We start from the raw sequence: 26,796 nt of genomic DNA, 5'->3' as shown, positions 1-26,796 counted from the left end.
ATTCACACTGTTGCATGCGCAAATAGTTTAAAAACAGAGTTTTGAGAAGGCACAACCTTGCGTAGTGAGTCACATCCTGAATTTGACCGCCTTATGTTCCGAAGGGAAGTCCCCGTGTTTATACGAAGTCCCAGGAAACCCAATGTAAATGGTTATCTCCAAGCAGATCCTACGGTGCAAAACTGGCCAGGAAGTATAGCCGGCCAAAGGGTGTGCATTTGCCAACCATCGCTATACCTCCCCGCTGCCTTGTTGTGTTGGAACATGCATTTAATACAGGAACCATTCACATTGAGTTTCCTGGGATTTCGGAACATAGGGATTGAACCACTTCGCCAGGAAATAACTCAGTTCAAACCCTATTTCTGTCCCCCTTGGACATTCAATGATCGGGAATGACACTATTGTGTTCATTATACATGTATTTTCCCACTGAATTATTCATCTATCAACTCACAATTTCTTTCGGATGGATGCCAGACTGTTTCCAGGGCCTACACAGGCCTGCTTCTTGGCTCCAGGGCCAACATGCCCCATCAGAAAATCTTAACCCCCTGCGGTAACCCCCCGCCGGTCTGGTATCGCCCGTCCATTAGACGAGGGCTGAAAAGCTCAGCGCGCGGCTAGTGTGCCAACTCTCGGAGTGGGACAAACCATTTTCTCATTTGTTTCTCAAGAAACCATAGCCTGGCATCCACCCTTATTATTGCGTATTAATTGCCCTCTTTGTGCTTAGATAAATACTGTTGAGGACAGAAGACAACTCGGGAGCTATATAACACGGCTAGCCTGGATACCAGACCCTCACCTGATCTCAGTAATATCGTAATCTCCAAGCAGATCCTACGGTGGCATAATATAGTATCAAAACTGACCAGTGAGTTTAGCCTGCAAAAAGGGCGTGCATTTGCCACGCAGGTACACCCCTTGGCAGACTTAACTCCTTGGCCAGTTTTGATGCTACCTTATGTCATCGTATATATATCGAAATATCACACATCCAAATTAGGGTTTTCTCACTCCATCTTCTCGAATTATATTTCATTCACATTACAACGAAAATTAACAGTAAACAGCAAACGTACCTTTTTGCCGGCCGTGAATATTTTGAACGAAGTCTTCGGCATTCCTGTGACATCCGATATTTTTTTCATAAATTTTGTCGAGTCTAGTTCAGTAGCCTTGATTTGAAACGCCCGTCTCCTGGTTGGAAATACATCGATCATGAGCGGCCCTTCTTGTGCTTGAAGTTTTAGCATGGTGGCAAGGGGAACTTCAACTGGTAGAATCAAGTAGAAAAGTATGACAGTACAACGGAAGATAAACGCCAGGCAGACAGCAACAACTCCCAAAACATGTCCATTAGGTGAATGATGGTCCGTGTGAGATCGTAAACAGTGTAGAATGCTACGACAATGCGCTTATCTCCGGCTCCGTACAAGAAAAGTCCACGGGGTAGTCCTGTGTTCGGATAATCCGGCGGGTCATGATGGCCTCCTGAAGTGAAGTGTAGAACGACGCAGACGGTGGTACTGGGAGGAAAGTTGTAACGTTCACCCCGTTTGCAGTGACGTGATTATGTTCTTTGACTTAGCTTGATAAGAGCACTAGCAAACACAAATAGGTAGAACGACAGAAAATACATCGCGCGTGAATCAATCTAATGAATCTCGGGCTGTCAAAATCAACTCGCCTGCGTGATGGGAAGGCGGACTGAGTCACTACACATGACACATGACTCCGTGGCGCCGGCCGATTTCACGGAGCCTGGATGCCAGACCCCGCCCGCACACAATAATGTATATCGTGCACGGTAAATGAAGGGGCCTCTTGTAGAATACCGTGGGGACATTTTGGTATTAGAGCCGAGGAACTAGTCTGTATAGGCCCCGGCCCTATCCGGCATCCAGGCTTGGCCAGCTTGCACGTAATTACCTGCTGATAGTAGCAAAAACTCGAAGAAAAACATTTCATTATTTCCGTATTTTAACATGTGAAACAACACAGAAGCCCATTTATTAGCATTTGAACTTGGGGGTTTTCGAAATACTATCCGCCACTAGAGTTCTATCACCAAAATGAAAACAGTGCAGTGGATGTCACTTAACTTGAAGACAGTGGGAAAAAATCCGGACTTGATGTACAAAATGGAGGTAGTCCCACTCCTAACTGAGTCATCTCAGACAAGGACAAGAAATAGCAATACCTTCAAGTAGCAAAGACATCAAAAAACAACCGAAGCCTAATCTCTGCTTGGAGAGTATTCTTTGATGCAAATTATCATGTCTGCCGTACAGGGCAGTTCTTTTTGGCTAGTTTTCCGCGAGTGAAGAGCGGAAAGGGTTTTTTTTTTACAACAAAAGAACAAAAAGAACCGATAAAGGATTTATAGCCTTATAGAATGTCGCTGTAGTAATAACAGCTTCTCGGAAACTCGTGTATGACGGATATCGCCCTCGTGTTAATTAGCCGTGTCTCCGCACAATGCAGTCTGGCACAATGATATCACCAGCCGGTACACAAGGACCCGACGGACCGATGGGAGAGATAAGGCCATGACTCACTGCAAGCGGAGCTGCGTTTGCGGTCCGCATATCCAGATGCGTGCTGCCTAGTGCTCGTCAATACATACCAGACAGTTTTCGTTCGAAGTTTCATACCCTTTGGTCAGGGTGCACCAACTTCGATGGCGAAGCCGCGCCTACACAACTGCACAGATCAACATTGGTGGTTTGAAGTTGAAGATGGCGAGGTTTACGCTAACATTGCTGGCATTGTCATTGACTATCGTATAGTTGTTGTGCAAGTAGACAAGTGGACCAAAGACGATACAGTCGCAATACAAGTAAGTATGCGTTTTTAAGCTATTTTTTTTTTTCAAATCGTGCTTCGTAATTACTTGTATGTATTTGTTGTAAGAATGTCTTTCTGTATGTGATGTAAAATTATTCTGTAGAAAAAGCCATCCTTACGATGGGTTCTATTACGTAGAGTTAGTTGGTGAACTCCAGTTAACCTCTGGAGTAGATATTGACGAAGTGTTATTTTCACAGGCTGGAAAACGCCATCATGACCAGGATGCGGACGTGTACTTCGTCAAAGTCAAGAGATCCCATGTGGATGAGAACCTTTTCTGCCACAAGTTTCGTGGATGTGTGACGGCTGATCAGTTTTGTGACAAGTAATATGATCTGGACGCGTTTGGACCATTCAGCAAGATACACCCGCGAAAAGGAAAAACACTGGAGCTCACGATCGTCGTGAAGGTGAGCTGCTATATATGAACCATTAAAGGCAACCTTAGCAATATCATGTAAGTCATGTTGTATTAAAACGCATTACATGCATTAAACGCATCTATATCAATATTTCGTAAATTGAGCCATTAAAGACGGCGCAGAATAGCCTGGGTACCATCCGTATTCTACCGGGGCTCCTTACACTCGCTACCCCTAAAAAATTAGCCTGGATATACCACACCCCAGCCCGATCTCAAAAATATTTGATTGGACATAAAGAAAACTTAACAAAATGGAAAGCTCGACAAAACGCCTAAACACTCAAAAAACAGCCTGGATACCAGACCCAGGCCCGACTTCAGTATGAGGGTGTAGCTCGGGGCCGGCTGTAGAATTTCCGTGTGGGCATGTTGGCCCTAGAGCTCAGGAGTTGGGGTGTACAGGAATCCAGGCTAGTCAAAAACAGATGGGGCCGAACATCTGCTTGAAGAATACTCAAGCGTAGCCATTTCTTGCCCTCCAAGCAGAGGTTAGGCTCCGACTGTTTTTTAAACGTTTTTTTTAGTCTTTTTTATCGGGCTTTCTATTTTGTATGGTATCTTCTTTGTCAAAACCTAACAACCCCAATAAAAACGACTACAAAAACAAAACAGCCGGAACCTAACCTCTGCTTTGAGAGTAACTATTTCTGGGATCGATGATCCTGCTGATATGGCTACACCACAGGCGTTCAAACAGAGGGTGCCATTCAGCTTGCCAGGCCAAAATACGGACAGATAATTCACCCCGATAAATTAACTCAGGCTACATCAGATGACATACCCTAGCATAAAACAGCTGCCTACCCTAGCCTTTCTTTGTCATCTGCTGCCGCTGGCAAGGGACATAACTTTCGATCCGACATCTGAGTGATTAGAATATTGTAGAATCAAGGAAAAAGAGCATGATTAAAAGTCATTCATCGCTCATCGGTCAGTTAGACTGTGCTTACTAGGAACATTGACCCCTCACCCTTAGGGTACATTTAAACTTGTGCGGGAAAAACGTTGTTTTTAAACTTTGATCCACCGTTGTGAATTCGAAGACTTGTTATCTGACAAAATAAGTCGTACGCAAGCAAGACAAAAATAGAAGAAAAAAAATGTATATATGTAGGAAGGGCGAAATTACCAAATTGTTTTACATCACTTTTTTTCTAGTTTTGATGTGTTGTTTTCGTTAGGGCGAGGTAACTGTTTTCAAATCGCCTGTCACTGTTCATTTACATAATGATTGTATAGAGAACTGTGTCTAAATCACCGTGTAAGTGTTACATTTGGAGAGACGGATGTAAAATACCCCCTTTGACTAGTAAGTTGGTTCGCACCAATATCCATGCATATTTGATAACCTTTGATGTTTAAGGGAAAAAGTTGTTTTTTCAGTTTATAGAATATCACTTGTGATGCTTATGGAATTGGATACATAGTGCGTCTGGTACATAGTAGGGACGGGCTTGCTAGTAGGGGAGTGGTGAGAAATCAGTTTTGTGACTGTGTGAGTCATGTGTCATGGCAGAGAGCGGACACGTGTCTGTGGCTCTCCAGCAAGCATGCAGTCTATATGTGTGCGGGAGATGGGCCGTGTCTACACTCCTTTTTCCTCCATCATACATTTTTGTAGACTCTCGGTAGCAATTCCTAATAGCAAATTGGGGACCTTTCCCCTCTTACAAATATGTAACTCATATATATGGACTTGAATATGGGCATAACTGTGAACAAACCTTAAAGACTTTACAGGTACAGAGACAGATACCCATACATAGATGACTGAGAAGAAGCTAAGTGATTTTTCATAAGGCAAGCCCTTGAGGAAACGCAAGCTGTGCAAAGCTATTGACCCTTAAAAAGGTCATCCTCCTGATAGCCGCAAGTGGTCCTGGTCCTCACCCCTGTTGTGTAGATCTTATCTACGTATCTATGTATAAAGAGGCTGCGTGGTTAATACAGGACACGGTTTTATCTGTCATACCGGATAAGGGGTTATATTGCCGTCCAGGTGATAGGGAAATATGGGCACTAAAGTATAAGATGTTAACAGAAGACCAACGTAAAATGGCGTCGCCAAAACAGGTTTTGTGACCGACGTCGGACACAATTTCACAATAAAGGCCAGTAAGACCCAGTAAGGGTAGGGTCCCTAAGCTAACGAAAGTGGCAAAGTGACATTTAGGAAGGTACACCAAATGTTTGAAGCCTTGCGACCCCTTGAATACAGACTGTTGATCACTTTTTATGGACCATTCTTTTATCTAAAATAGCTACTTTTGTACATGGGCAAATTACTAAAGAATGAACCACAATTAATTATGGAAACGTGTTGGCCGGCAGTTGTGATGACGTTTGTACACAATCTACTCAAAAAGTCATCCTAAAACATTACCTGTATTATTACACATACAAAATTTCATTTAGATCAGACAACTGGAAGTGGGTCAGGACCATTACTTATTGCACGCCCCTCGTACAATGTCCCCCCTTTAAAAAGCTTCAAGTAGTGGTAAATTTGACCAAACAAATTTGATTCAAGGTAAATAATTTATTCTCTGAGGAACTATAACACTCTCTTCTGGAGTGGAATGCCCCTTGAGACCAAAGTAAAGGCTCACGCCATAACATTTCCGTCTACTTAATAATTTCTTCAGTCTTCTCACCCCTTGATTTCATGTGTTATGGCGTCATAACCAATATGAAAACGGGTCTTCTGATTGGTCGACGTCGTCTGGCTATATATCGTGGTATTAGATACAACATCATATATTACCTTTTGTGCTTTAACAGTGACTAATAATCCGTTCTATTATACGCAATAGGTAATGTTGGGGCGGCAACATCTTTGGTTGCTTCAACGTCCACCGCTACCACCTCCAAGTCAACACCGAAGGCTCCCAAGTCCACCTCGGTCCGATCCAAGTCAACACCGACGGCTTCCAAATCCATCAACAGTGACGTCGACAGCGGGGACGGATTTGAGCGTCAAAAGAGGTATTTTCCGCACACCTGACAATATCTTTATACTAGAGAGTGGCATTATATACTTCAATCGTGGCTTTCATTTTCATCCCCATCAATAGTTGGATGAATTTTTGTTTCTATGACACAGGGTCAAATACCTCATTACCACATCCCGCACTGATACCTTTCAATCAATCAGTCAAGCTTTATTTTTGTACACATGTACAATTGACTAGAATGACTGACAATTGTTAACCATAAACCTCTATTGATTTTTAATCAAAACAAGATACTCAATACGAAATAGAGAGCCCCATAAAAACGACTTAAAAAAAGTTTAAGAAACCTCTGCTTAGAGAGTAGTGAAGTGCGGAAACCTTGGTGTTGGTGCGTGCCGTCACGCCTGTCATGCCAGAACGATAGACAGCGCTAATTTCCAAGCCGATCTTATGGTGGTTTCAGATAATATCACAAGCTTGGGGAAGAAGTTTAGTCGGAAGAGGAGTTTCATTGGCCACCGCGAAGTTCAAGTTCTGTCTACATTTTTATACGCCGATTTCTGTCCGTCTAAAGTGACAAGCGCAAGCGTGGGTAAGATTTAGTCTCCAAGCCTAAAGTCAAAAGAGACAGTATCAAAGCTGGCAAAGGAGTATAGCCGGCCAAAGGGAGTCAAACGGGCACCTGGTGCCGTTATACTAAGTCCCTTGCCAGCCTTGATTCTATTTCTAAGGCACCGTAGGGTCTGATTGGAGACTAGGTAAGATTGGGGACGGAGTTTAGCTGGTAGAGGAGTTTCATTGGCCACCGCGAAGAATCCAAGGCAATACGATCGGTAAAGATTCCAAGTTGCAAACAAGAAAACCTGACACAAGAAGTGTTTAGTTAAGCACACTTTTTATTGCGAAATATACATATACATAACAACTAGACAATATAAAGCGTTATTTGTGCACAACTCACCTACCGACCTAGTCGATACGTTGTCTTCGTCTATTCCAGCGATCTCTGGGGAAAGCCCCCGCTGTGAACTGGCGCGGCTCGCCGCGTTTGTCCCAGATTCTGGCTCGGAAAGGTTGTAAAACTATCATCCCAGTCAGTTTTCACGTAAGAGTAACCCGTAGCAGATAAATGACGATAATTTCCTTGGCTGTACTGAAGTGCGGACCCCGTGGTGTTGGCGCGTGCCTCACGCCCCCCCCCCCCCCCATTAGCGCGCATTAAAAACGGCTCACTTTCACCAAGTACTTCACTTCACTTACTGCGCACTAATTCATGGGATCATTGTCTCCGCATCAGAATCATAAACAATGACACTAGTACCTAAAGACAACCTAAGCATTGTCAGAGAATTAAAACTGGATAATTTTTTTTACGTGATATTGGCATTTAGTTCACCATATTAGCACATTTAACGTCTAGGGGATTGTGATTATGTATTCATAACAATAATGGTCCCGATGTCTCAGCGCCCACGTTCCTCAACAGATCGTTGTTGTGTCGAAATTCAGCCGCTCAGTTTCACACATCCTTTGAAACTAGCCTTACGAAGCTTAAGTCAGATAATTCGAATTCATTGTCAGTTACAAAAGATGCATTTTTTCCCTTCAATTTTCAGAACAACGCCCATTCCAGACAAGGAACTGGTGATTCGACTGTTCATGGCGAGGAGACATGTGACTGCGGAGGCGCTTGCAACTGTCACACTCCCACGTCAAACAAAGAGGAGAACTGTGATCTTCCAGTGGGTCGCATCAAAGATGCCATTTAATCAAAACGTGCGTTCGCTGACGATGTGCCGTCTTGAGTGCCGTTCAAAAGGAATTGGAACCGTTTGCATGGACCGAGACCCCGGCCCGCGCAGCAAGATTCTCCAACACGTCACCTGCACGCTTGAATCTTCCCCACTGCGACAGATGCTCCTTTCTCGAGCACTGTCCAAAACCGTCCCCATTGCAACCTTTATATTACGACAAGTACATGTGACTGCGGTTTGACTACATTCGTCCACGAACAATAGATTCAATTGCTTATTCATATTGCGCTAGGGTCCTGCCATATGATATTTGTAACTTGTAATTTGTAATACAATGTGTGATCCCAAATGTCGGGAAGTTGTGATGCCACATATGTTGCCAGTAGTCTCTGATTGTTCTTTCTTTCGTGTTTTTGCTTCACTACTGAGTTTATACCGCAAACGTTTACACATCGAATTGTATCGAGCACAAGCTGAACTTGAATCGTTTGATAAGGGCCATGTGGATTTAAAACTTGTAATTAGAGCTATCAGTAACAAACGAATAGCTTGAATTACATTGCTGACGAATGCTCAACAAGGGCATGGCATTGCTGAAAATACAACCGATGATTAGCCATGACAAGTATAATCAAGCTAAATATGAACTGTAAAGGGTCCATCCCTCTAGCTCTATACATTGCATCATTTATATTGTAACCAGTAGTTTTACGTCTTCAGTTGTATAGTTTTCCCTTTTTCCTTGCCAATCAATACACCTAATTGCATGGACTAAGAGTGCGTAATTTGCGTATGTATGTGTGAGTGTGATTGCATGCTCATTATATTTGCATACTTATATTTAAAATTTATCCCAGCTACTGGCAGGTCGATCGAGCAAACCTACTGGCATGCCCCAGCCACAGGGAGGGCGATCGCCCCCAAGTACTGAAAGGGCGATCGCCCCGAGCTACGTATACCGTCAGGGCGATCGCCCCCAACTACTAGCAGGGCGATCGCCCCCAACTATCAGCAGGGCGATCGCCCCCAAGTACTGACAGGGCGATCGCCCCCAACTACAGGCAGGGCGACCACCCAAAGCTACCAACAGGGCGATCGCCCGGGACTACAGGCAGGGCGATCGCCCCCAAGTATCCTTCACTTTTGTGAAATCAAGACGACACGACTGGACAATTCAGACTTTGTACGGGGCAATCGCCCCCACAAGTAACTATTCCCAGGACTTGAGTGTCTTGAAAAGTTGCATTCTAATCCAATATGGCTTGATTTTCAAAACATTTCGCACTGCGTTTTCTGATTATCAAGTCGAAAAAAAAGGAATAAAATGGATTTTCCTTTATTATTTTGGATTCTGTTGTCCCTACTCTGCCGATAACCGGTCTGCCATTTTGTGCACGAGAGGCACATAGCAACAAATTCCTGGAGCCCAGCAGCAAAAAAAAAAAGTATCTTATATTTTGATAAATTAGAAGAGACTCTGTAGCCATAAATGAGATATTCATAGCTTTTCCTGTTCTGATATTCTAATGTACTGCATTTAGTCCATGTTGGGCACGAATATGCAGTAAAATTCGTTGTCATTGTAATTTTTTTTAACAAGTTGGCTCTATGCTATTGTGAGACATTAATAAGCACACAGCAGTTGCAATAAGAAACAAATTTAAGTTTGACATGACCTGTAGTTTAATGGTTTCTACAAACAAATACATAACAAAACATTGTTGTAGCCATCTCATCATGAACTTTCACTTTCGGTAAGCTTATACACACTGTATATTGCTCCAGACATACGATCGTTTTACGCGAAAACGTTACGTATTGACAAAGAATCAAGCAAGCATTCAATTCAGATATATGAAACTTAGTGTCTATGATAATTTACATTCTAAGCTACGTGCTTTTGCATCATAATCATCATAAACAAGTAGTACACTCAGAAATATTAACAACTTGATTCGAAAATGCCTATCATGATTCCCGATTGAAATCAGCTACTAGTTTAGTTTGCTCTGTTCCGTGAAGAAACTAAAAAACCTTACGTTAGTTATAACATTTTCAGGGTTTGGCCCACCTACTGATAAATCCTTTTTGTTCTATATTAAGTTTTCTAGAAACAGTTAGGAAACGGCAAGGCGGGCCTTTAGCCGCGTCGAGTAGCCGCTGTGACGGATTGATGCCTTCCATACTGTACAGGTCGGAAATGCCCTGGCTTTGGCCGTGATCGAAAAGAACGAGTATCACTCCTGAAATACATAAGAGGCAAGAGAAGAAATAAGACTAAGGGAAACATCACAAAGTGATATTTTTGCATGCTTAAGTTAATAGAATCCTCAAGGTTTTAAGAGTTGCAGATATTATGCACGTACATGAATTGTAAAGCGAATAAACAATCAGCATGTTGCCATCACATGAGGGCAATTGCATTTACATGTATATCTGAATCATATTTGAACTAAAAAAGCAAACTAAGCTCCTTTACAATTATAAATGGAATAAAGAGAAATCAATTAAAATAGAAAATCAGCAGCTGCTTTACAATTACATACGGAGAAAAGACAAAGTTATGAAGACGGGCTACATGTTTGATTTTAACTAAGTTACATCGAAATTCTTCATAACCGCCACCATGAAAAACTGAAACCGTCCTTACCACTACGACCTGTAGACTCTTCCATCTTGTGAAAGGCGCGAAATCCCAGGTCTGCGTCCGGTTCTGGTTCTCCATGCTTGTTGAAGGAGATGTTCCTTTCTGCGTTGCGAACGCAGCAGACGGAGCGGCGGTAGAGAGGCAAGTCAGCCACGTCCCTTCTGTTGCTCACACGGTGTTCTCTAACCGGGTATGCCTGCGGTATGCCTGCGGTTGCCTCTCGGACCTCCTCCGCGATGGTGGACAGTGTGTGCTGGTCAGCGGCCACTACGCACAGTTCCTCCCGTGGCTGACAAAAAAACGAAATTCAATCTTAGCATGAATATAGATGAAGTAAACTTATCAATCATACTCTTGCATGGTAACTCAGTATAACACAGAATTCAACAGTTTACGCTTTTCATCGCTGATGCAATGATTGTACATTCTGGGTGCATGGGAACCTAAAACGTGTAAAAGCGTTTTAAATAGAACACATGTCTGGGTTTTGTTGTAAATTAGAGACAAGACCTTAGGGACATTTTTAAATATCACAACTTTTACTCCAACAGAGAAAGGCATTTGATTTGAGATGGTAACATTAACAGCAACAGTACATGTACAACTTCTTATTGTCAACTGAATAGGATTTTATATATTGTATGGATTCTTCGTATAGTATAGTTATACAGATCTTAGATTTGACCAGTCGGTAATGTTATGTGCAATGTGTAGTTACGACAACAGGTTGTTACACTGTGCATGTTATACACATGAATAGACATTAAAACGAATTTTCTTCATGGCCTTAATATTCCACACTCGTTTTTTAAATGACCACAACTAATATGTAACCCAGCATGCAGCTCAAACTGTAATTTTTGCCAAAACAGCCCGCCATGTCAGTATCAAAGACAACTCAAACAACCACAGACAAAAACACACCTGAGTTCCTGCTTCGAGAAGACTTGCATTTTCAGGCTTTCTGTTGCAATAGTGACGGAACAAGAAGTAATATGCAGCTACAGATAAAATACCAAGGACTATCAGAACAAGAACAACAATCCCGGCGGTTAAACCGACGTCCATGGTCATGAATATAAAGACACAAACGATACAGGCGAGCACACCGGAGATATAACGTGGAAGTGTCAGATTGGCCATGTATCGCCGTGTGCCACTAACACTGGGCGTTTGTGATCAGGTTCGTTGGCGGTGACGTAGCTGCTTAACAGCCATTGGACACACCTTTGACCTGTTAGCGTCTTGACTGACAGGTCCTGCGCGTCACGTTACCTGAGGCTGTATTGTGGCCAATATCCTTGTTCAAAACAAGTCTTTGTTCAGAGAACCGTACCCGTTTTTACGTTTTTGGCTGTAGTTTTGTCCGTGGTGTCGCTAACATAAGCTTCATGCTTGAGCACGGCACCACTGTGTACTATGTTCTTTTTGCGCAATAATAAAAAAAGGAAGTCTCATGATCGGAGGCTCATGGTCGGCAGACTGAAGCTTTTGTTCCAACCAAAATATTTTGGATTCTTTCATTGAGATTTAACTCAGTCTTTCCTTCACTTTTGTTTCAAATTAACCCTGTTATATACAACTCACGTCAATATTGACCTGTTTTAGGCAGTCCTGTGATTTACATGTTTAAAACAAGGCAGAACAACATGACAAAAATGATATATTAGTCATTGTATTTTACAGTACCAGTAAACACTACAAAACCATCATGACAAAATGAATCAAGACTGTTGTACTAGTACATTGTATAATTTGTGCATCCATATATTCTGCTGATTATTTACGATGCGTTACATCGTCCAAAATTGCCATGAAATGTTAAAAAATATCACTCGTCCTCATCACAAATAACTTTGGTGGAATTTTCCACAAAGTCTCATCAAATACTATTCCCCCCTCCTTAGATACGAAAGCTGAAGTGTGCACTATTTAAAGACCAGTGCGTAAAATGAGCAAGATGCCATAAAACAAGTGTACTGGTAAGATAATAACTTCCAAAAATTAAAACATTTCACTCCCTTGAACTGTTGCACACGATCAGTAGAGATCGTTCAAGAAGCTCACAAATAGTCGAATGATTCCATTCTCTCCGGCCAAGCTTTCTCTTGCCATTTCTAAGACAGAAATAAATACTGCAGGGTTGAGATTAAGACATCTCGTAAGCCTATACATCACACTTAAATAAACTTTTGATCGACTGCGGCAATGTTTTTCTGCACATATATAGCGGCAGGTCATTTTTGAAATCTACATTATTGTCGACAACAACTGTGTACGTAATTTATTGCATTCAAAAGTAGCAGTTCTGAAAATAGATCTAACACTCAACTTTTGATATAATTATATCAGAATTTGTTTATAACAGATGGATATCAGTAGTTTCCCAGTTCTGCAAATCAGGATACAGAAATGTAGACCTACGTCACGAAATTATGAATGGTTAAGAGGAACCAAAATCAATAAAAAGGTATACATTTTTTTCATGGAAAAAATGCAAATGATTATCCAAGAAATGCAATGTCATATTGGGAAGATGATCTAAATGCAATAATACCATGGAAGAAGGTGTTCCTCTTAATTTACAAAATCACCATAGATAAAACCACCCTACAAGAAGTTTTCAATTAAAATTGCTACACAAATTTCTAGCAACAAACAAAATGCTACATATTTGGAAAATAAAAGCCTCTCCAATATGCTCCCTGTGTGGAGAAGAAGAAGAAACAGCAAAACACCTCTTTTGGAATTGTACGAAAGTATCCCTATTTTGGAAAAGTGTACAAAAGTGGTTTAATCACAATACAGGGTTCTATTTAAATGTGAACGATCCATTAAATATTTTGTTAGGGGATCTAAGGGAAGAAGCACCCGTCATTTGTAACCTCATTGTTTCATTGGGTAAAGTCTACATATTCAAAAATCGCTATTCTTCAGCTATATCATTGCACGGTTTTGTCTCTTTTGTCATTTATTTTAGATCAGTAGAAGAAAATGTTGCAAAAAGACAAAATAAGTTAGCCATTCACTGTACAAAGTGGAAAGAACTAGAAAAGGTATACAGTTAATACTTTTATTAGCATGTTATATATGTATACTATAAGTGTGTGTGTGTACTCATTCGTTGTTTTGGTGTATGTTTATGTATATCAGACTTTTCATGTACTGTGTATTTGAATCTTGAATAAAGATTGTTAAAAAAAACACTCAACGTAATTATCGCCTGGCTAACCTAGCAATCAGCAAAGAAATAATCATTGTCTGTGTATAAGCTGTCCATGGTATACCATCTCTCACCCTGAACGGAGCTGGATGTATTCACATTGTTTTATCAATTAATACCCGAAGCTGTCTCATGTCCTGGGGTTAATTTAAGGAAAAAAATGTAGCTGAAGAACCTGTACATGTTGATTAACATCGAAGTCAGTACCGCCGCTCGATGTTCGATTTACTGCAGTGATTGCGTTCGTTTTCAAGTATACCCATACCCGAAATTCATGATATCGATCAGTGAAGGCATTACCCATTTATATAACGTTATGTTTTTCTAAACTATGAACAACTTTCGTGGCATCTTCTGTGGCATAACTAGTAGAAGAAATGGCTCAGCTCGCAATCTAGAGGTCCTGAGTTCGATCCCCGCCGTACCCCCGACGTCGTGCCCTTGAGAAAGGCACTTAACACGACCTTCTCACTTCACAGCAGGTGTAAACATGGGTACCTGACTAGTCGGCTTCGGTCAGGGAGGTAAAATACTTCCTGTACTTTGTATGTGGCACTGTATAAGAATAAAAAGAGATCACATTGCCCACGCCTGTCCCAAAGCCATATTTTTTAGACTTTGGCTCAGTGTAACATTAGAATTTACCAAGTACGTATGCTTTATATAAACACACATGGGCGACTATCATGTATGGTTAATTTTGAACAAACACTATCCTCACCTTAAGTTGAGTCGATAGCACTGCCCGTATTTCGGTCAAAAATGGCCGCGATGCAATCCCTCTGATTCCCTCACTCCGTATTTGACGAACCACTACAGATAGTATTTCCGTCGCGATTCTGTAAGTTTTTCCAACCCATACCTTGACAAAGGTCGGAGTCACTGATTGTAATTTTGCCAGGAGTTGCCACGACGTATTCCTGATTTGACGAGCCAGCCAAAATAACACAGTCTTGAAAACTACCATGAACATGACTACCGGACCAACAAAGAGAATATAGTGGGCATGTTGCTTCAACCATGCAAACAGAGACTGGTTTCCTCCGTTTTTTATCATTTCCTCCTCGATGGCGTTAAAGTTTCCTTCTTCCATGTTGTTCAAATATAGGGACAAACGTTTGAAGTTTGCAACTGCATGTGACTGGATGTAACGGAAAAGGAAATGGAGCTATCCCACAATCCACCTGACTTGGGTTGAGGTTCACCCAGGTGTGCATTGTTGTATAACGACGAGTTTCAGGTCATTTATTTGACATTTCGAGATATAATTTTTAGGCCATGCACGCCTAACTAAATACAGTCAAACCTGTCTATAGCGGCCACTCAAGGGACTGGTCAAAATTGGCCACTATAGAGAGGTGGCCACTATAGAGAATATGCTAATTAATTGACCACAAGCAATAAGTTACACATGGTTTTAGTACCCACTGATCTTTATTCACATAATACAGTACTGTGCATGTACTGCAATGATTTTTACACTATATGCATTAAGAAAACAAAAGCTATAAAAAGTTTTAAATGTTCTACAGTTGATATTGTCTGAAGAGACCGGTATCGTCATATTTATTTGATCTTTCGTCTTGTATCCTTTGATACTTCGCCGTCCGTGTGTTCCCGCTGTCGTTCACACGTCAGATTCGCCCATTATGCTAATGTGGTACTCACAAGAAAAGTCACGTCATTTTAGACTTATCTCTTAATAAATGTAGGAATGGAATCCATCATAGTCTGAAGCTCATATCATTTTGTCTTTGTAACAATTAATTTAGAAATTTTTGTGATGTGAATTAACCTAAGCGATAGTGTATTAGAACGTAACTTTAAGTTTAACACAATTTACCTCCGTAATATTGGTGTCGTCTATTGACCTTATATGACCTCGTTTGTCAGCGGGTATGGGTAGCGCCAGTTCACGAAGTTTTGTTTTGAAAAGTCAAAGAGGTTTTAAATCCGGCGTAGGGTGACGATACGGCCGCTGTATATGGCCGAACGCGTGCCGAAACATAGATCAGCGGTCCGCGTGGCCGTAATCGGCAGTGTTTTTGTACCTGCGGGACCGGAAATCGTGTGGCCGTGGCCGCGTTGGACAGGTGGCCGCTAAGCCTATTTCTTAATCATTACGAATCCAAGGGACCGACAAAAAGTGGCCACTATGGGCAGGTGGCCGTTATGCAAAGGTGGCCGCTGATACAGGTTTGACTGTATCATTTAGTGAGTCTCTTAAGGAACTTGAAACCTTTGGTCACTTAATATGTATTTATCAACTGATGTTTGTAAATTCGCTTTGCTTGTTTTTGTATTTTATATTCATGTACTCATGTATTGTCTTAGCTTTGTGTTGTTGGTGGCATGCATAAAAATAGGCTAAAGGCTTGAGCTAGTTTTCATGTCTTGTCAATAAATGTTGCCATAAAACTATACTTTAATTCATACACTTGATATGAAGTGCTTGATTAAAAAAACGTACAAGGGAACGATCTGAATGTTTTGATAACTTACCTTGAAGGCTGGTCTTTTACTTGAGTCTTTCGGGGTAGAAGTCCAAACTCCATATGAAATCAGACCGACCGCGCCAAAGGCAATCAGTAGTTTTGTAGTGTAGGCCTGTCCACCAAAAACGTTGTCCCAAACGATGGCTCTATTTTTCACCAAGCGACAGAGTCCGTAGCCGGCGACTCCAAGTGCACATCCGGCTGCTATGGTCAAGCCCGTACGTGTATCAAATCTTCGGTCGAAGGGGTTCCATCGTGATATATCCCATGCCATGTCGATGAATGTTCAAGCAATATTTTGAAATAGATGTATCATGATCAACTGAACGTACATCCACAGGTGTAGAAAAGCTTAATTTGCCTAACTTCTTGGGTGAACTTCTGGCAGCTTGAGTACAGTATAAAGCGTCGAGAAGGAGCGAAACACGGAAGGATACCGATATGAACTTCGAACTTTGTCACACGACATTTAACCTCTGTCAAACTTGTAAAACTGTTTCGCTGTACAGCTTAAAAGCGCCCCCTGGCGTAGAGTGCTTCTTGACATCTATGTCGCCAAATCACTTCGTAAGACCTTGTTGGTTCGATTATATGGATGGCATTCAATTTTCGTCCTAAAAAAACGTTTTCGTTCATACTACAGATAGTGCAAAGCGCAGACGTCTTCACTGAACGTGAAAAAGTCTAGAGATTTTTTTCCAAAAATCTTGTGATCTATTGGTAAGTCTTGAATGTTTCGAGCCAATATTGAGATTTTTCATGAGAATATGGAGGTTTTTTTTTATAAAGACTCAAGATTCTTTAAAAGATCTTAAGATTTTTTCAAGACCCTTTCAAAGCATCTCAAGATACTTTCAAATTACCTCAAGAGATGCTTCTGCAAACAATCTCAAGATGCAAAACGTCTCAAGATGTATACCGTATTGCAATCTTGAAAGAAATGTTGAAAGTTCTAAGATTGATATTAATATCAAATGCACTCAGACTAGTTTAGTTACATTTGTATTGATTCAGACCAGTTGAGAGCCCGATGTTGTATGGGGAAAGCTTATATCATTTTTTAATATAGTTTAATTTCCGTCGAGCACTATATGGTCAGATGAGTTACGCTGGAATGTAGAAACATGCCGAAAATGAGTGAATATTTCAACTTTTGGAAAGAAACTACTGTGAAATAAAGATTGTGCAAAATGATAGAGCTTCCAGTTTTAATGCGCTGTTTGAGTGTTTGTATGATTTTTGTGCGCTGGTGGGTGTACACGTGTGTGGGGTAATGTACATGTATGTGTGTACTTAGGTGTGTATGTGTTGCATGTACGTATGTGTGTATGAATGTAAAAAAATGTAGGTATGTGCATAATATACCTGATTAATTATGTTCTAAAAATGATACTGTATGTTACTTTCTATCCAAATCACACAAAGTACACAAAATTCATTTAACAAAGACATACGTGTGCATGTAACAAGCATGTTTGAAATCTTATTTAAAAGAAATGAGGACAATTCTTTTGGTTATCTTCGTTTTAATCATACTTGCATTAGACACTGCATAATGTATTCCTTCAAAAATGCTTACATCAACTAATTTTCGACAAACGGCTCTTTGTGAGAAAGTTGAAGGAACTAAAAATATTTCATTGCAACTAACAGTGATTCAATGACTTACCAGTCATTTTCAAACAATAACACATTGGTCCTAGCCTCTACCAGGCTCTACATGTCACCGGAAAATAGTAGAAAATTGGCCAAATAGACGTAATCTCCAAGCAGATCCACGGTGGCCTAATATAATCTCCAAACAGATCCACGGTGGCCTAATAGAATCTCCAAGCAGATCCACGGTGGCCTAATATAGTATCAAACTCCGGTGCACGTTTGAATCCCTTTGGCTGGCTATACTCCTTGGCCAGCTTTGATACTATCTTATGGCACCGTAGGATCTAATTGGAGATTAAAATAGACGGATAACACACTAGAGGAATTAAACAGCCCAAACACTACAGTTTCCGAAATAGGGATTTTGGGACAGCTTACGTATACTCAACTGGTGTAATATGTCTATTTGGCCACTTTCTACTATTTTCCAGCCACATTTGGAGCCTGGTAGAGACTATATTGGTCCCTTTTAAGACTATATTATTCAACTTCAGTTTGTTCAAATCAACAAGTATTTTTGCAAAAAACATATGCATCAATGTGACCAATATATGCTAAAACAGCACCATCAAAATGTAAAAAAAAATCCAAAATGTTCTTAGGAAACATCAGGGTCTTGTACTTTTCTTTGTGACCTTTTGGTTTGTTCTCAAACACAAGATTATGATGAAAATATGCTTAAAGGTAGTTTTAAATAAATTAAGCCTTAGTTTGTAGTCTAGAATATTGTAAGTTTTTCCATCAAAATCTTCCTTACATCACCTCTTTTCAGAGGGATGATGTTCTTAATATAGAATTATTGAAAATATCAGTTATTATGTCCTGGAAATAAACTTGTAATAAGTATTTTAAAATGATCATTACATTTTTCCACAGACATCAGGGGGATACTATGCACAAACACAAGAAGCTTCAACCGTATTTGAATTAGATTTATCATACAAAAAAATTAAAAACACATCAAGTTCAACCTTCAAACCTTTAGTACTTTTGTGATATTTACAGTGATTATTTTGATCAGACCAAAGACCATTGTTTCCTACCCAGCTATTGCTATGGCCCTGAATGACTTGTACCCCTCTGACACTGCTTTGAAGATAGCTGTCCTCTCTGCACAACAAGCCAAAGAGTATGAAGAGTTCTCAACATTGCAGCCTAGAATAAAGAATGCAAATAATTTTGAGAAAAACAGTCTTAGATCTATCTAAAAACTTAAGGGCAAAAAAAACATCCCAAAGCATAGCACTATCACCTGATGATCTCTTGTAATACTACTCCCTTTTGTCTTTGTTGGTTGTTTAAACTTTCATTAAATAAATGTGAAAAGCATCTCGAGATTTTTAAAAAAAATTCAAGATTTATTCAAAATATCAGAAAATTTTTTCACAATATAAGATGCTTCACAAAGATATTTAAGTTTTCAATTAAGGGCAAGTGCTTGATTAAAAAAAACGTACAAGGGAACGACCTGAATGTTTTGATAACTTACCTTGAAGGCTGGTCTTTCACTTGAGTCTTTCGGGGTAGAAGTCAAAACTCCATATGAAATCGGCACCAACAATATCAGAACGAGCGTGCTAAAAGCAACAAACGTCTTTGTAGTGTAGGCCTGTCCACCAAAACGTTTGCAGACGATGTATATGATGAACATAACACCGCATAACTTCGCCGTATGAACAATCAGTCGACTTTGCTTGCATTCCTTGGGACGGCAAACTGTTCCATTCACAGCACGCAGAAGTATCAAAACGTTTTCGCAAACGATGACTCTATTTTTCACAAAGCGATATAGTCCGTAGATTCCAAGTGCGCAGCCTGTTATGGTCAAACCCGTGCGTGTATCAAATCTTCGGTCGAAGAGCTTCCATCGAGATATATCCCATACCATGTCGACGAATGTTCAAGCAATCTTTTGAAATATTTGTATCCGGCAACTGAAAGTCTTGATCCACAGGTATATCCGCAAGGGTAGAAAAGCCAAATTTGCTTAACTTCTTGGGTAAACTGCTCGTGGCTTGAGTACGGTATACCATAAGGTCTCAGAACACAGTTTTTCGGGTATGGGGATTTACATGGTTAAGGACCCCAAAGTGAGGTGGTTCGACGACTCAAAACCTATAGTAGGGTGCAGATACAATTCACAAGAATTTAGTATGTTGAAGTTGAGGGTACAAGCTACAAAATATCTGAAGATGAGCATAGATTTGCCGGCTCGTTTTTCTATAACAGACACTTTGATTTGACCCCAGCGGAGGTCATGGAACTGCAGGCGGCGAACAGGAAGTGCCGGTAATATATCAAGGCGCAAATTCCCGCCGGCCGAAAAAGCGACGTAATCCAACTTATACAGTATGAACGCCGATGTATTCCTCTACTATTCACCACAGATTCCATCTCGCTGTCGTGCACGGAAGAATAAATACGGCCTTTGCAAGTACCGCGATGCACTATTTTAACCCGAACTACTTTTGGGGACGGGGGTCGCGGATAATTACTGTGTTATGAGACCTTAAGCCAACTTGACCTTGGATTTCTTTATGTTCATACAATAAAACTAGTCAAGATACAAAACCGTACCAAATTTTAGAGCAGAAATCCAAATGGTTCCTGAGATATGGCCAACTTTGCACTTTGGCGCCTAGCACAGGTGTCGGCACTGTACAAGGACTATCTGAGGGGCCGCTAATTGGTCTCAATATCTCAACAAACTTGATATTCTGGTTGACTTTTTCTGTTATAAGTAGCTTGCCAGACCACATTCTACCGTTCTGACTGATTGGGGTTGAGGGTTTGTCTTTTTTAGGGCGGAAAAAGGGGGGGGGGGGAGTCGAGCGGGCTTTAGACCGCACTAAGTCCTATACTTAAGCATAGGGAACGGTCTAGGCGGCCGTTGCCATGGTAACGGCGGGTCAGACGGTAACGAAAATGTTACAGTTCAAGTCAGCCGAGGTCAATTACCAACATATCGGTCAAATTTAATGTGCTTGTCCGTCCCTGGGGAATTCACGCTGTGGGCCAACTTGACCTTGGATTTCTTTACGTTCATATAATAAAACTAGTCAAGATACAAAACCGTACCAAATTTTAGAGCAGAAATCCAAATGGTTCCTGAGATATGGCCAACTTTGCACTTTGGCGCCTAGCACAGGTGTCGGCACTGTACAAGGACTATCTGAGGGGCCGCTAATTGGTCTCAATATCTCAACAAACTTGATATTCTGGTTGACTTTTTCTGTTATAAGTAGCTTGCCAGACCACATTCTACCGTTCTGACTGATTGGGGTTGAGGGTTTGTCTTTTTTAGGGCGGAATTATGAGACCATAAAGCATTGTGAAGGAACGAAACACGGAAGGACATGAACTTCGAACTTTGTCACACGACATTTAACCTCTCTCTAACTTGAAAATGTGTTTCGTTGTATAGCTTAAAAGCGACCCCTGGCGTGGAGGTATCTCTTGACATCTTTGCCACCAAATCACTACGTAAGAGTCCATGTTGATTTGATTATATGGATGACATTCTTGCGCACATCAATTTTCTCCCTGTTTCCAAAAGAAAGTTTTCGACCATTCTGTTAATCGTACAAAGCTGCTACAAAATTGATGAAAGTTGCAAAACAAAAGCGGAATATGCTGCCTAGGTCAATGCCAAGGTTTGTCCGCAAGGATCAAACTGGTGACAGGGGTAAAAAAAATCGATTTGGCTCATATTGTGAAGTGATAGTACTTGGCCCACAACCCCTCAAAATAGCTTTCTTTTAGATCAAAACTCCTTGTTGCCATGGTAACGAGCCAACAAAGTTTTCTGGCCATTTCCCCCAATTTTCGCATCTCAAAAACACGGAAATCGGCATACTTTACGGCATTGTCACTACAAAATCTTTGATTGTATCGTCAAAACAAAACAAGATCTGGATTGAGCAACATTTTGGCTTTTTCAAAAATGTTGTGAAATTTCCAACGAGATAAAATTTAGTTCTTGGGTAGCTTCAAAACAATACAATGTTTCAAGCTTCTAAATAACGTAATTTTTTTCGTTTTGTATGTGTGCGCTCAAGTGCGTATGTGTGTATCTACATATGTATGTATGTATGTATGTATGTACATTGTATGTATGTATGTGTGCATGAATCATTATATGTAAATGAAACCCTGTATTTTAATTTCCATCCAAAGCACACAAAATTAATTCAACAAAAACATACATCTGCATGAAACCCTTATGTTTGAATCTTATTTAAAAAAAAGTAATGAGAACAATTCTTTTGGTCATCTTCGTTTTAATCATACTTGCATTAGACACTGCATAATGTATTCCTTCAAAAATGCTTACATCAACTAATTTTCGACAAACGGCTCTTTGTGAGAAAGTTGAAGGAACTAAAATACTTCATTGCAACTTACAGTGATTCAATGACTTACCAGTAATTTTTAAACAACAACACATTGGTCCTAGCCTCTACCAGGCTCCACATGTCACCAAAAAATAGTAGAAATTGGCCAAATAGACGTAATCTCCAAGCAGATCCACGGTGGCCTAATATAATCTCCAAGCAGATCCACGGTGGCCTAATAGAATCTCCAAGCAGATCCACGGTGGCCTGATATAATCTCCAAGCAGATCCACGGTGGCCTAATAGAATCTCCAAGCAGATCCACGGTGGCCTAATATAGTATCAAACTCCGGTGCGCGTTTGAATCCCTTTGGCTGGCTATACTCCTTGGCCAGCTTTGATACTATCTTATGGCACCGTAGGATCTGCTTGGAGATTAAAATAGACGGATAACACACTAGAGGAATTAAACAGCCCAAACACTACAGTTTCCGAAATAGGGATTTTGGGACAGCTTACTCAACTGGTGTAATATGTCTATTTGGCCACTTTCTACTATTTTCCAGCGACATTTGGAGCCTGGTAGAGGCTATATTGGTCCCTTTTTAAGACTATATCATTCAACTTTGATTTGTTCAAATCAACAAGTATTATTGCAAAAAATATCTGTATCAATGTGACCAATATATGCTAAAATAGCACCATCAAAATGTAAGACAAAATCCAAGTTGTTCTTACTCTTACATAGACCAATCACATCACATTGATTAGCCATCAAACACATTTTCCTGATAACATATTTAAGTAAGAGTATGCTCAGCCATTGGCTAATACTGAGCAATGCAGCCATCTGAAGACTGCCTAACAACATTGTGGTCATATTCCAGATTTAACTAAACAACTAATGATTTTTAATGACATGCAAACCATGTTTGCAAATACATGTGTACATTCAAACTGTGCAGGGATTGGATGAAACATCATGTTACGTCATCAACCAAATAAGGAGGGAGGTACCATTTTTTTATCAAGTATGATGATACATTATTAAGCAAATAAGGAGAGAGGTGCCTTTTTTAATCAAACATGGTGTTACTTCGTCAACCATATAAGGAGAGAGGTGCCTTTCTGGTTCAAATAGGATGTTACATCAACATCAATATAACAACATCGGATTCCCTAAAACTTTCTGAACTAATAGATAAAAGACACAATCAATGTACGTACATGTATACTGAGTAAAAATGAAAATCTTAGTTCATAGATTGTCACAGACACAGCTCTTTTGATCGCAATTATCTTAAATATTTGACGCAATATATTAGTGTGTCAAAATATTAGGCAGCTAGGCAAAATGTTCCATTCAGGAAATTACCTGAGATTATACCTGAATATTACCTTTTATGTTTCATCCCTGTCAAAATATTCAAATTGCAGTTTGTACAACCAAGGCACTTGTTGTGCAGTGACAGAGGAAAATGAAGTCTAGAGATGATGAATTTCATATCGAATCATCTCGCTACTGAAATAAAATTTGTTAATTAATTTACATTGTCTTGAGTGGACTTTTCATCTTACAGAAATATTTTCTGTGGAGCATTGAATAATTAATAAGAGGACTTCATCATCTGTATCCTATCATTTCCTGCTGTCTGCATTTTTGTAAGGACGGTTTGTTTCTTGAAGTTCACTGCCCTTTGACCTTTGGCTTGTTGAGATCATCTGGACCAAAGCTACATGGTAGCAGCTCCCCCACAGTCATGGTCCGGTATGACAGGTCAGGCTTGGTCAGGTATACGGTCCAGTCTGTTCCAAACTACAAGACAAAACAGAAAACTTTTTACAACATTGTTCAGAAAACAGAAAACCTTTAACAACATTGTTCAGATGATTACTAAAACTCACCTTTATTGTGCTATCACACTCAAATATTATATACTGAGAAGTGTTTTGTAGATTAATGTATCATCCTAACACTATCAATGTTTTTTTTAACAGAGTAAAAGGAGCACTGTGATCTCCTCCTTTAAAGGAAGATTCTGCCAAATGTATAAAATTCAGAGAGACGTCGACCATGACGTATACACACAAGAGCACATGTGGTCACTGGTCACGCCCTTGCATTGCATTGAATACTCTACACTCTTTTTTTTTTTGGAAAAATTACTCTTATAATTGCCAACCATATGGCTTAGTGTTATTCTCACCTCTCTCATGACCTGTCTGCAGCTGCCACAGGGTGCCAGGAACTCACTCTCTACATCCCTGCAGGATAGAAGTGGGAAATAGCTGTAGTACTTGTATTTGTTCTTGTGACCTCATAGCTTGTTCTCAAACACCAGACATACAGAAGAATGATGCAAGTATAAACTAAGGTGGTTTTAAATTAAGCCTTAGATTATAGTCTACAATAGTGTCAGTTTTTCCATCGAAATCTTCCTTACATCACCCCTTTTCAGAGGAATGGCATTCTTGATACAACATTATTGAGAATATAAGTTATTTTAACCAGGAAATAAACTTGTAAAGTGTATCTTTATGACCATTACATTTTTCTACAGATATCAGAGGGACACAATGCACAAACACAAAGAGCTTCAACTGTATATGAATTAAATTTAACATACAAATTGGCCTCAAACACACATCAAATCCAACCTTTAAATTACAGTCATGTGATACTTTTGATCAGACCAAAGACCATTGTTTCCTACCCAGCTATTGCTATGGCCCTGAATGACTTGTACCCCTCTGACACTGCTTTGAAGATAGCTGTCCTCTCTGCACAACAAGCCAAAGAGTATGAAGAATTCTCAACATTGCAGCCTAGAATAAAGAATGGAAATGATTTTGAGAAAGATATTATTTATCTATCTAAAAGCGTAAAGGGAAAAGAAACGTCCCAAAGCATAGCACCAACATTGATTTTCTATTTCAATGCTAGTCCTCCTTTTGATGTAAAAAGCATTTTGAAATTCAACAAAAAAAAATCTCAGAAAAAGATTTTTCACAATGTCTCAAGATGTTTCACAAAGATCTCAAGATGTCTAACTCTAAGTTTTCAATTATTAAGGGTAAAGAGTTCTTCTCTGGGTCATTCTAATCTGTTGTGTGGCTTAAAATTTTTTCCCTTATGTTAGATATGTATACAAACTACTATGAATAAACTGTGTGGAATTAGAAACGCTAGTCCAAAATGCTTTGTGCAGTCTAAAACTGATCTGTTGATTTTTCTTCATCAGTTTGCTTAGTCTTGAAATTGATCAAGACTTCTGGTAATGCTATGAGACATTTCTCCCCGTTTAAAGCAAGCTTGGGCACATACGTTGCCACGGCCATGGCTCTAAATGTCCTGCAGCCCTCTGTAACAGCATTGAAGATGGCTGTTCTCTCTGCACAGCAGCACAGAGGATAGGAAGCGTTCTCTACATTACAACCTAAAAGAAATCAATTTAAAAGTCCCTGATCATAAGTGAGAAGCATGTAAAACACCATATGGATGGGAAAGTCATAGAAACCAATGGCCGTTATATACAAAGTCATGTACAATATGCAAGGAATAGATTTAGATCCAAAACACAACCTTCATACATATAACGATTGTATACAGCAGCAGCCTAACTATGCATAGAGTGACAGCTTTATATACTGTAGCTATAGATTGTGGGTTTGATTCCCAGACAGAGTCATACTAAAGACTCATCACACAGTCATGTAAACAATGCCTGACATTTTCTATCATTACTATTGTTTCAACTGCAAGCTAAAAGATGTCAGAAACTCTTTTTTTTTTTTCTTCAGGGCAAAATTTACCTGCTATGAAGTTAAGTAAAGTAAGTGGTGAAGTTAAAGTACGATACAGTACCAGTGAAGATTGTTCCATCCTCTGTGTGTAACGCTGCTCCTACACGGAAGTTACTGTAAGGTGCATAGGCTCTCTGCTTGGCCTGGTGGCTTTTCTGTACCAACTCATGTATCTGCTCATCTGTATAGATAAGGCATTGACATAATTATGTAAAAAATATACAAATATAAATCAGTGTCAAAAGATTCATTTTTTCTTAAATATCCTTACGAAAAATGAAATCAACAACAGCAAAACAGAATTTGAGTTGTCAGGATGACAAGCTTTCTTCCTTCTCTTTGGTTCTTCTCTTTGATTTAAGAGAGATATGTCATTGAATGGTACTTCTTGTAGTCGTAGGTGTGTCTGTTTGTCACGCCCCTCTTTGTTTGTCAAACTGTAAGACAACTAGTTTTTCCCAAAACTGTTACAACAGATTGTCAAGCTGTGATCGTAGAAAACAGCTACATTGTATTTTTTTATTCAAGCTTGACATTGCAAGTCGACTCATACCTGCGATGTTAATGTCAACACAGAAAAAGTTGACACGGCCCGGCTTGGCAGAACAAAACGTTGCGTTGGCTCGCGTATCCTTCACCACGGTTA

At 40.1% G+C, this 26,796-nt stretch overlaps 2 protein-coding genes and 1 long non-coding RNA gene across 5 annotated transcripts in view; 1 reads left to right on the top strand and 2 right to left on the bottom strand.

Annotated features, from left to right (window-relative positions):
- The first annotated feature begins 2,488 nt into the window (after positions 1-2,488).
- Positions 2,489-8,076, top strand: LOC118431070. Its single transcript, XR_004832922.1, has 4 exons — positions 2,489-2,845; positions 3,054-3,266; positions 6,094-6,265; positions 7,851-8,076. It is a non-coding gene; the product is annotated as an uncharacterized LOC118431070 (long non-coding RNA).
- Positions 8,077-9,719: 1,643 nt separating this feature from the next.
- LOC118429875 lies at positions 9,720-16,788 on the bottom strand. 2 transcript variants are annotated; one of them, XM_035840500.1, is made up of 3 exons: positions 16,361-16,788; positions 10,639-10,924; positions 9,720-10,231 (listed from the first exon to the last, which is right to left on the bottom strand). In XM_035840500.1, the coding sequence occupies exons 1-3, from the start codon at positions 16,625-16,627 to the stop codon at positions 10,044-10,046; spliced, it is 741 nt and encodes a 246-aa protein (XP_035696393.1). In that variant the 5' UTR covers positions 16,628-16,788; the 3' UTR covers positions 9,720-10,043. The 2 variants fall into 2 exon arrangements, with proteins under 2 accessions (XP_035696393.1, XP_035696394.1); XM_035840501.1 differs by lacking the exon at positions 16,361-16,788 and adding an exon at positions 11,560-12,787.
- Positions 16,789-24,033: 7,245 nt separating this feature from the next.
- Positions 24,034-26,796, bottom strand: part of LOC118430543 (cytidine deaminase-like) — a 3,279-nt gene continuing 516 nt past the window's right edge. The window contains exons 2-5 of one of the 2 annotated variants that reach the window (XM_035841478.1): positions 26,212-26,331; positions 25,672-25,783; positions 24,554-24,611; positions 24,034-24,162 (exon numbers count right to left, since the gene is read on the bottom strand). In XM_035841478.1, coding sequence (XP_035697371.1) covers positions 24,034-24,162; positions 24,554-24,611; positions 25,672-25,783; positions 26,212-26,331 — 419 coding nt within the window. Of the gene's footprint in view, positions 24,163-24,553; positions 24,612-25,060; positions 25,173-25,671; positions 25,784-26,211; positions 26,332-26,796 lie in introns of both variants that reach the window. The other variant, XM_035841477.1, reaches the window with a different exon arrangement.

The sequence above is a fragment of the Branchiostoma floridae genome, chromosome 14, assembly GCF_000003815.2.
Source record: "Branchiostoma floridae strain S238N-H82 chromosome 14, Bfl_VNyyK, whole genome shotgun sequence".
Classification (NCBI taxonomy): Eukaryota; Metazoa; Chordata; class Leptocardii; order Amphioxiformes; family Branchiostomatidae; genus Branchiostoma; species Branchiostoma floridae.
Note: the sequence above shows the minus strand (reverse complement) of the source record. Positions and strands in the feature narration are given on the sequence as shown.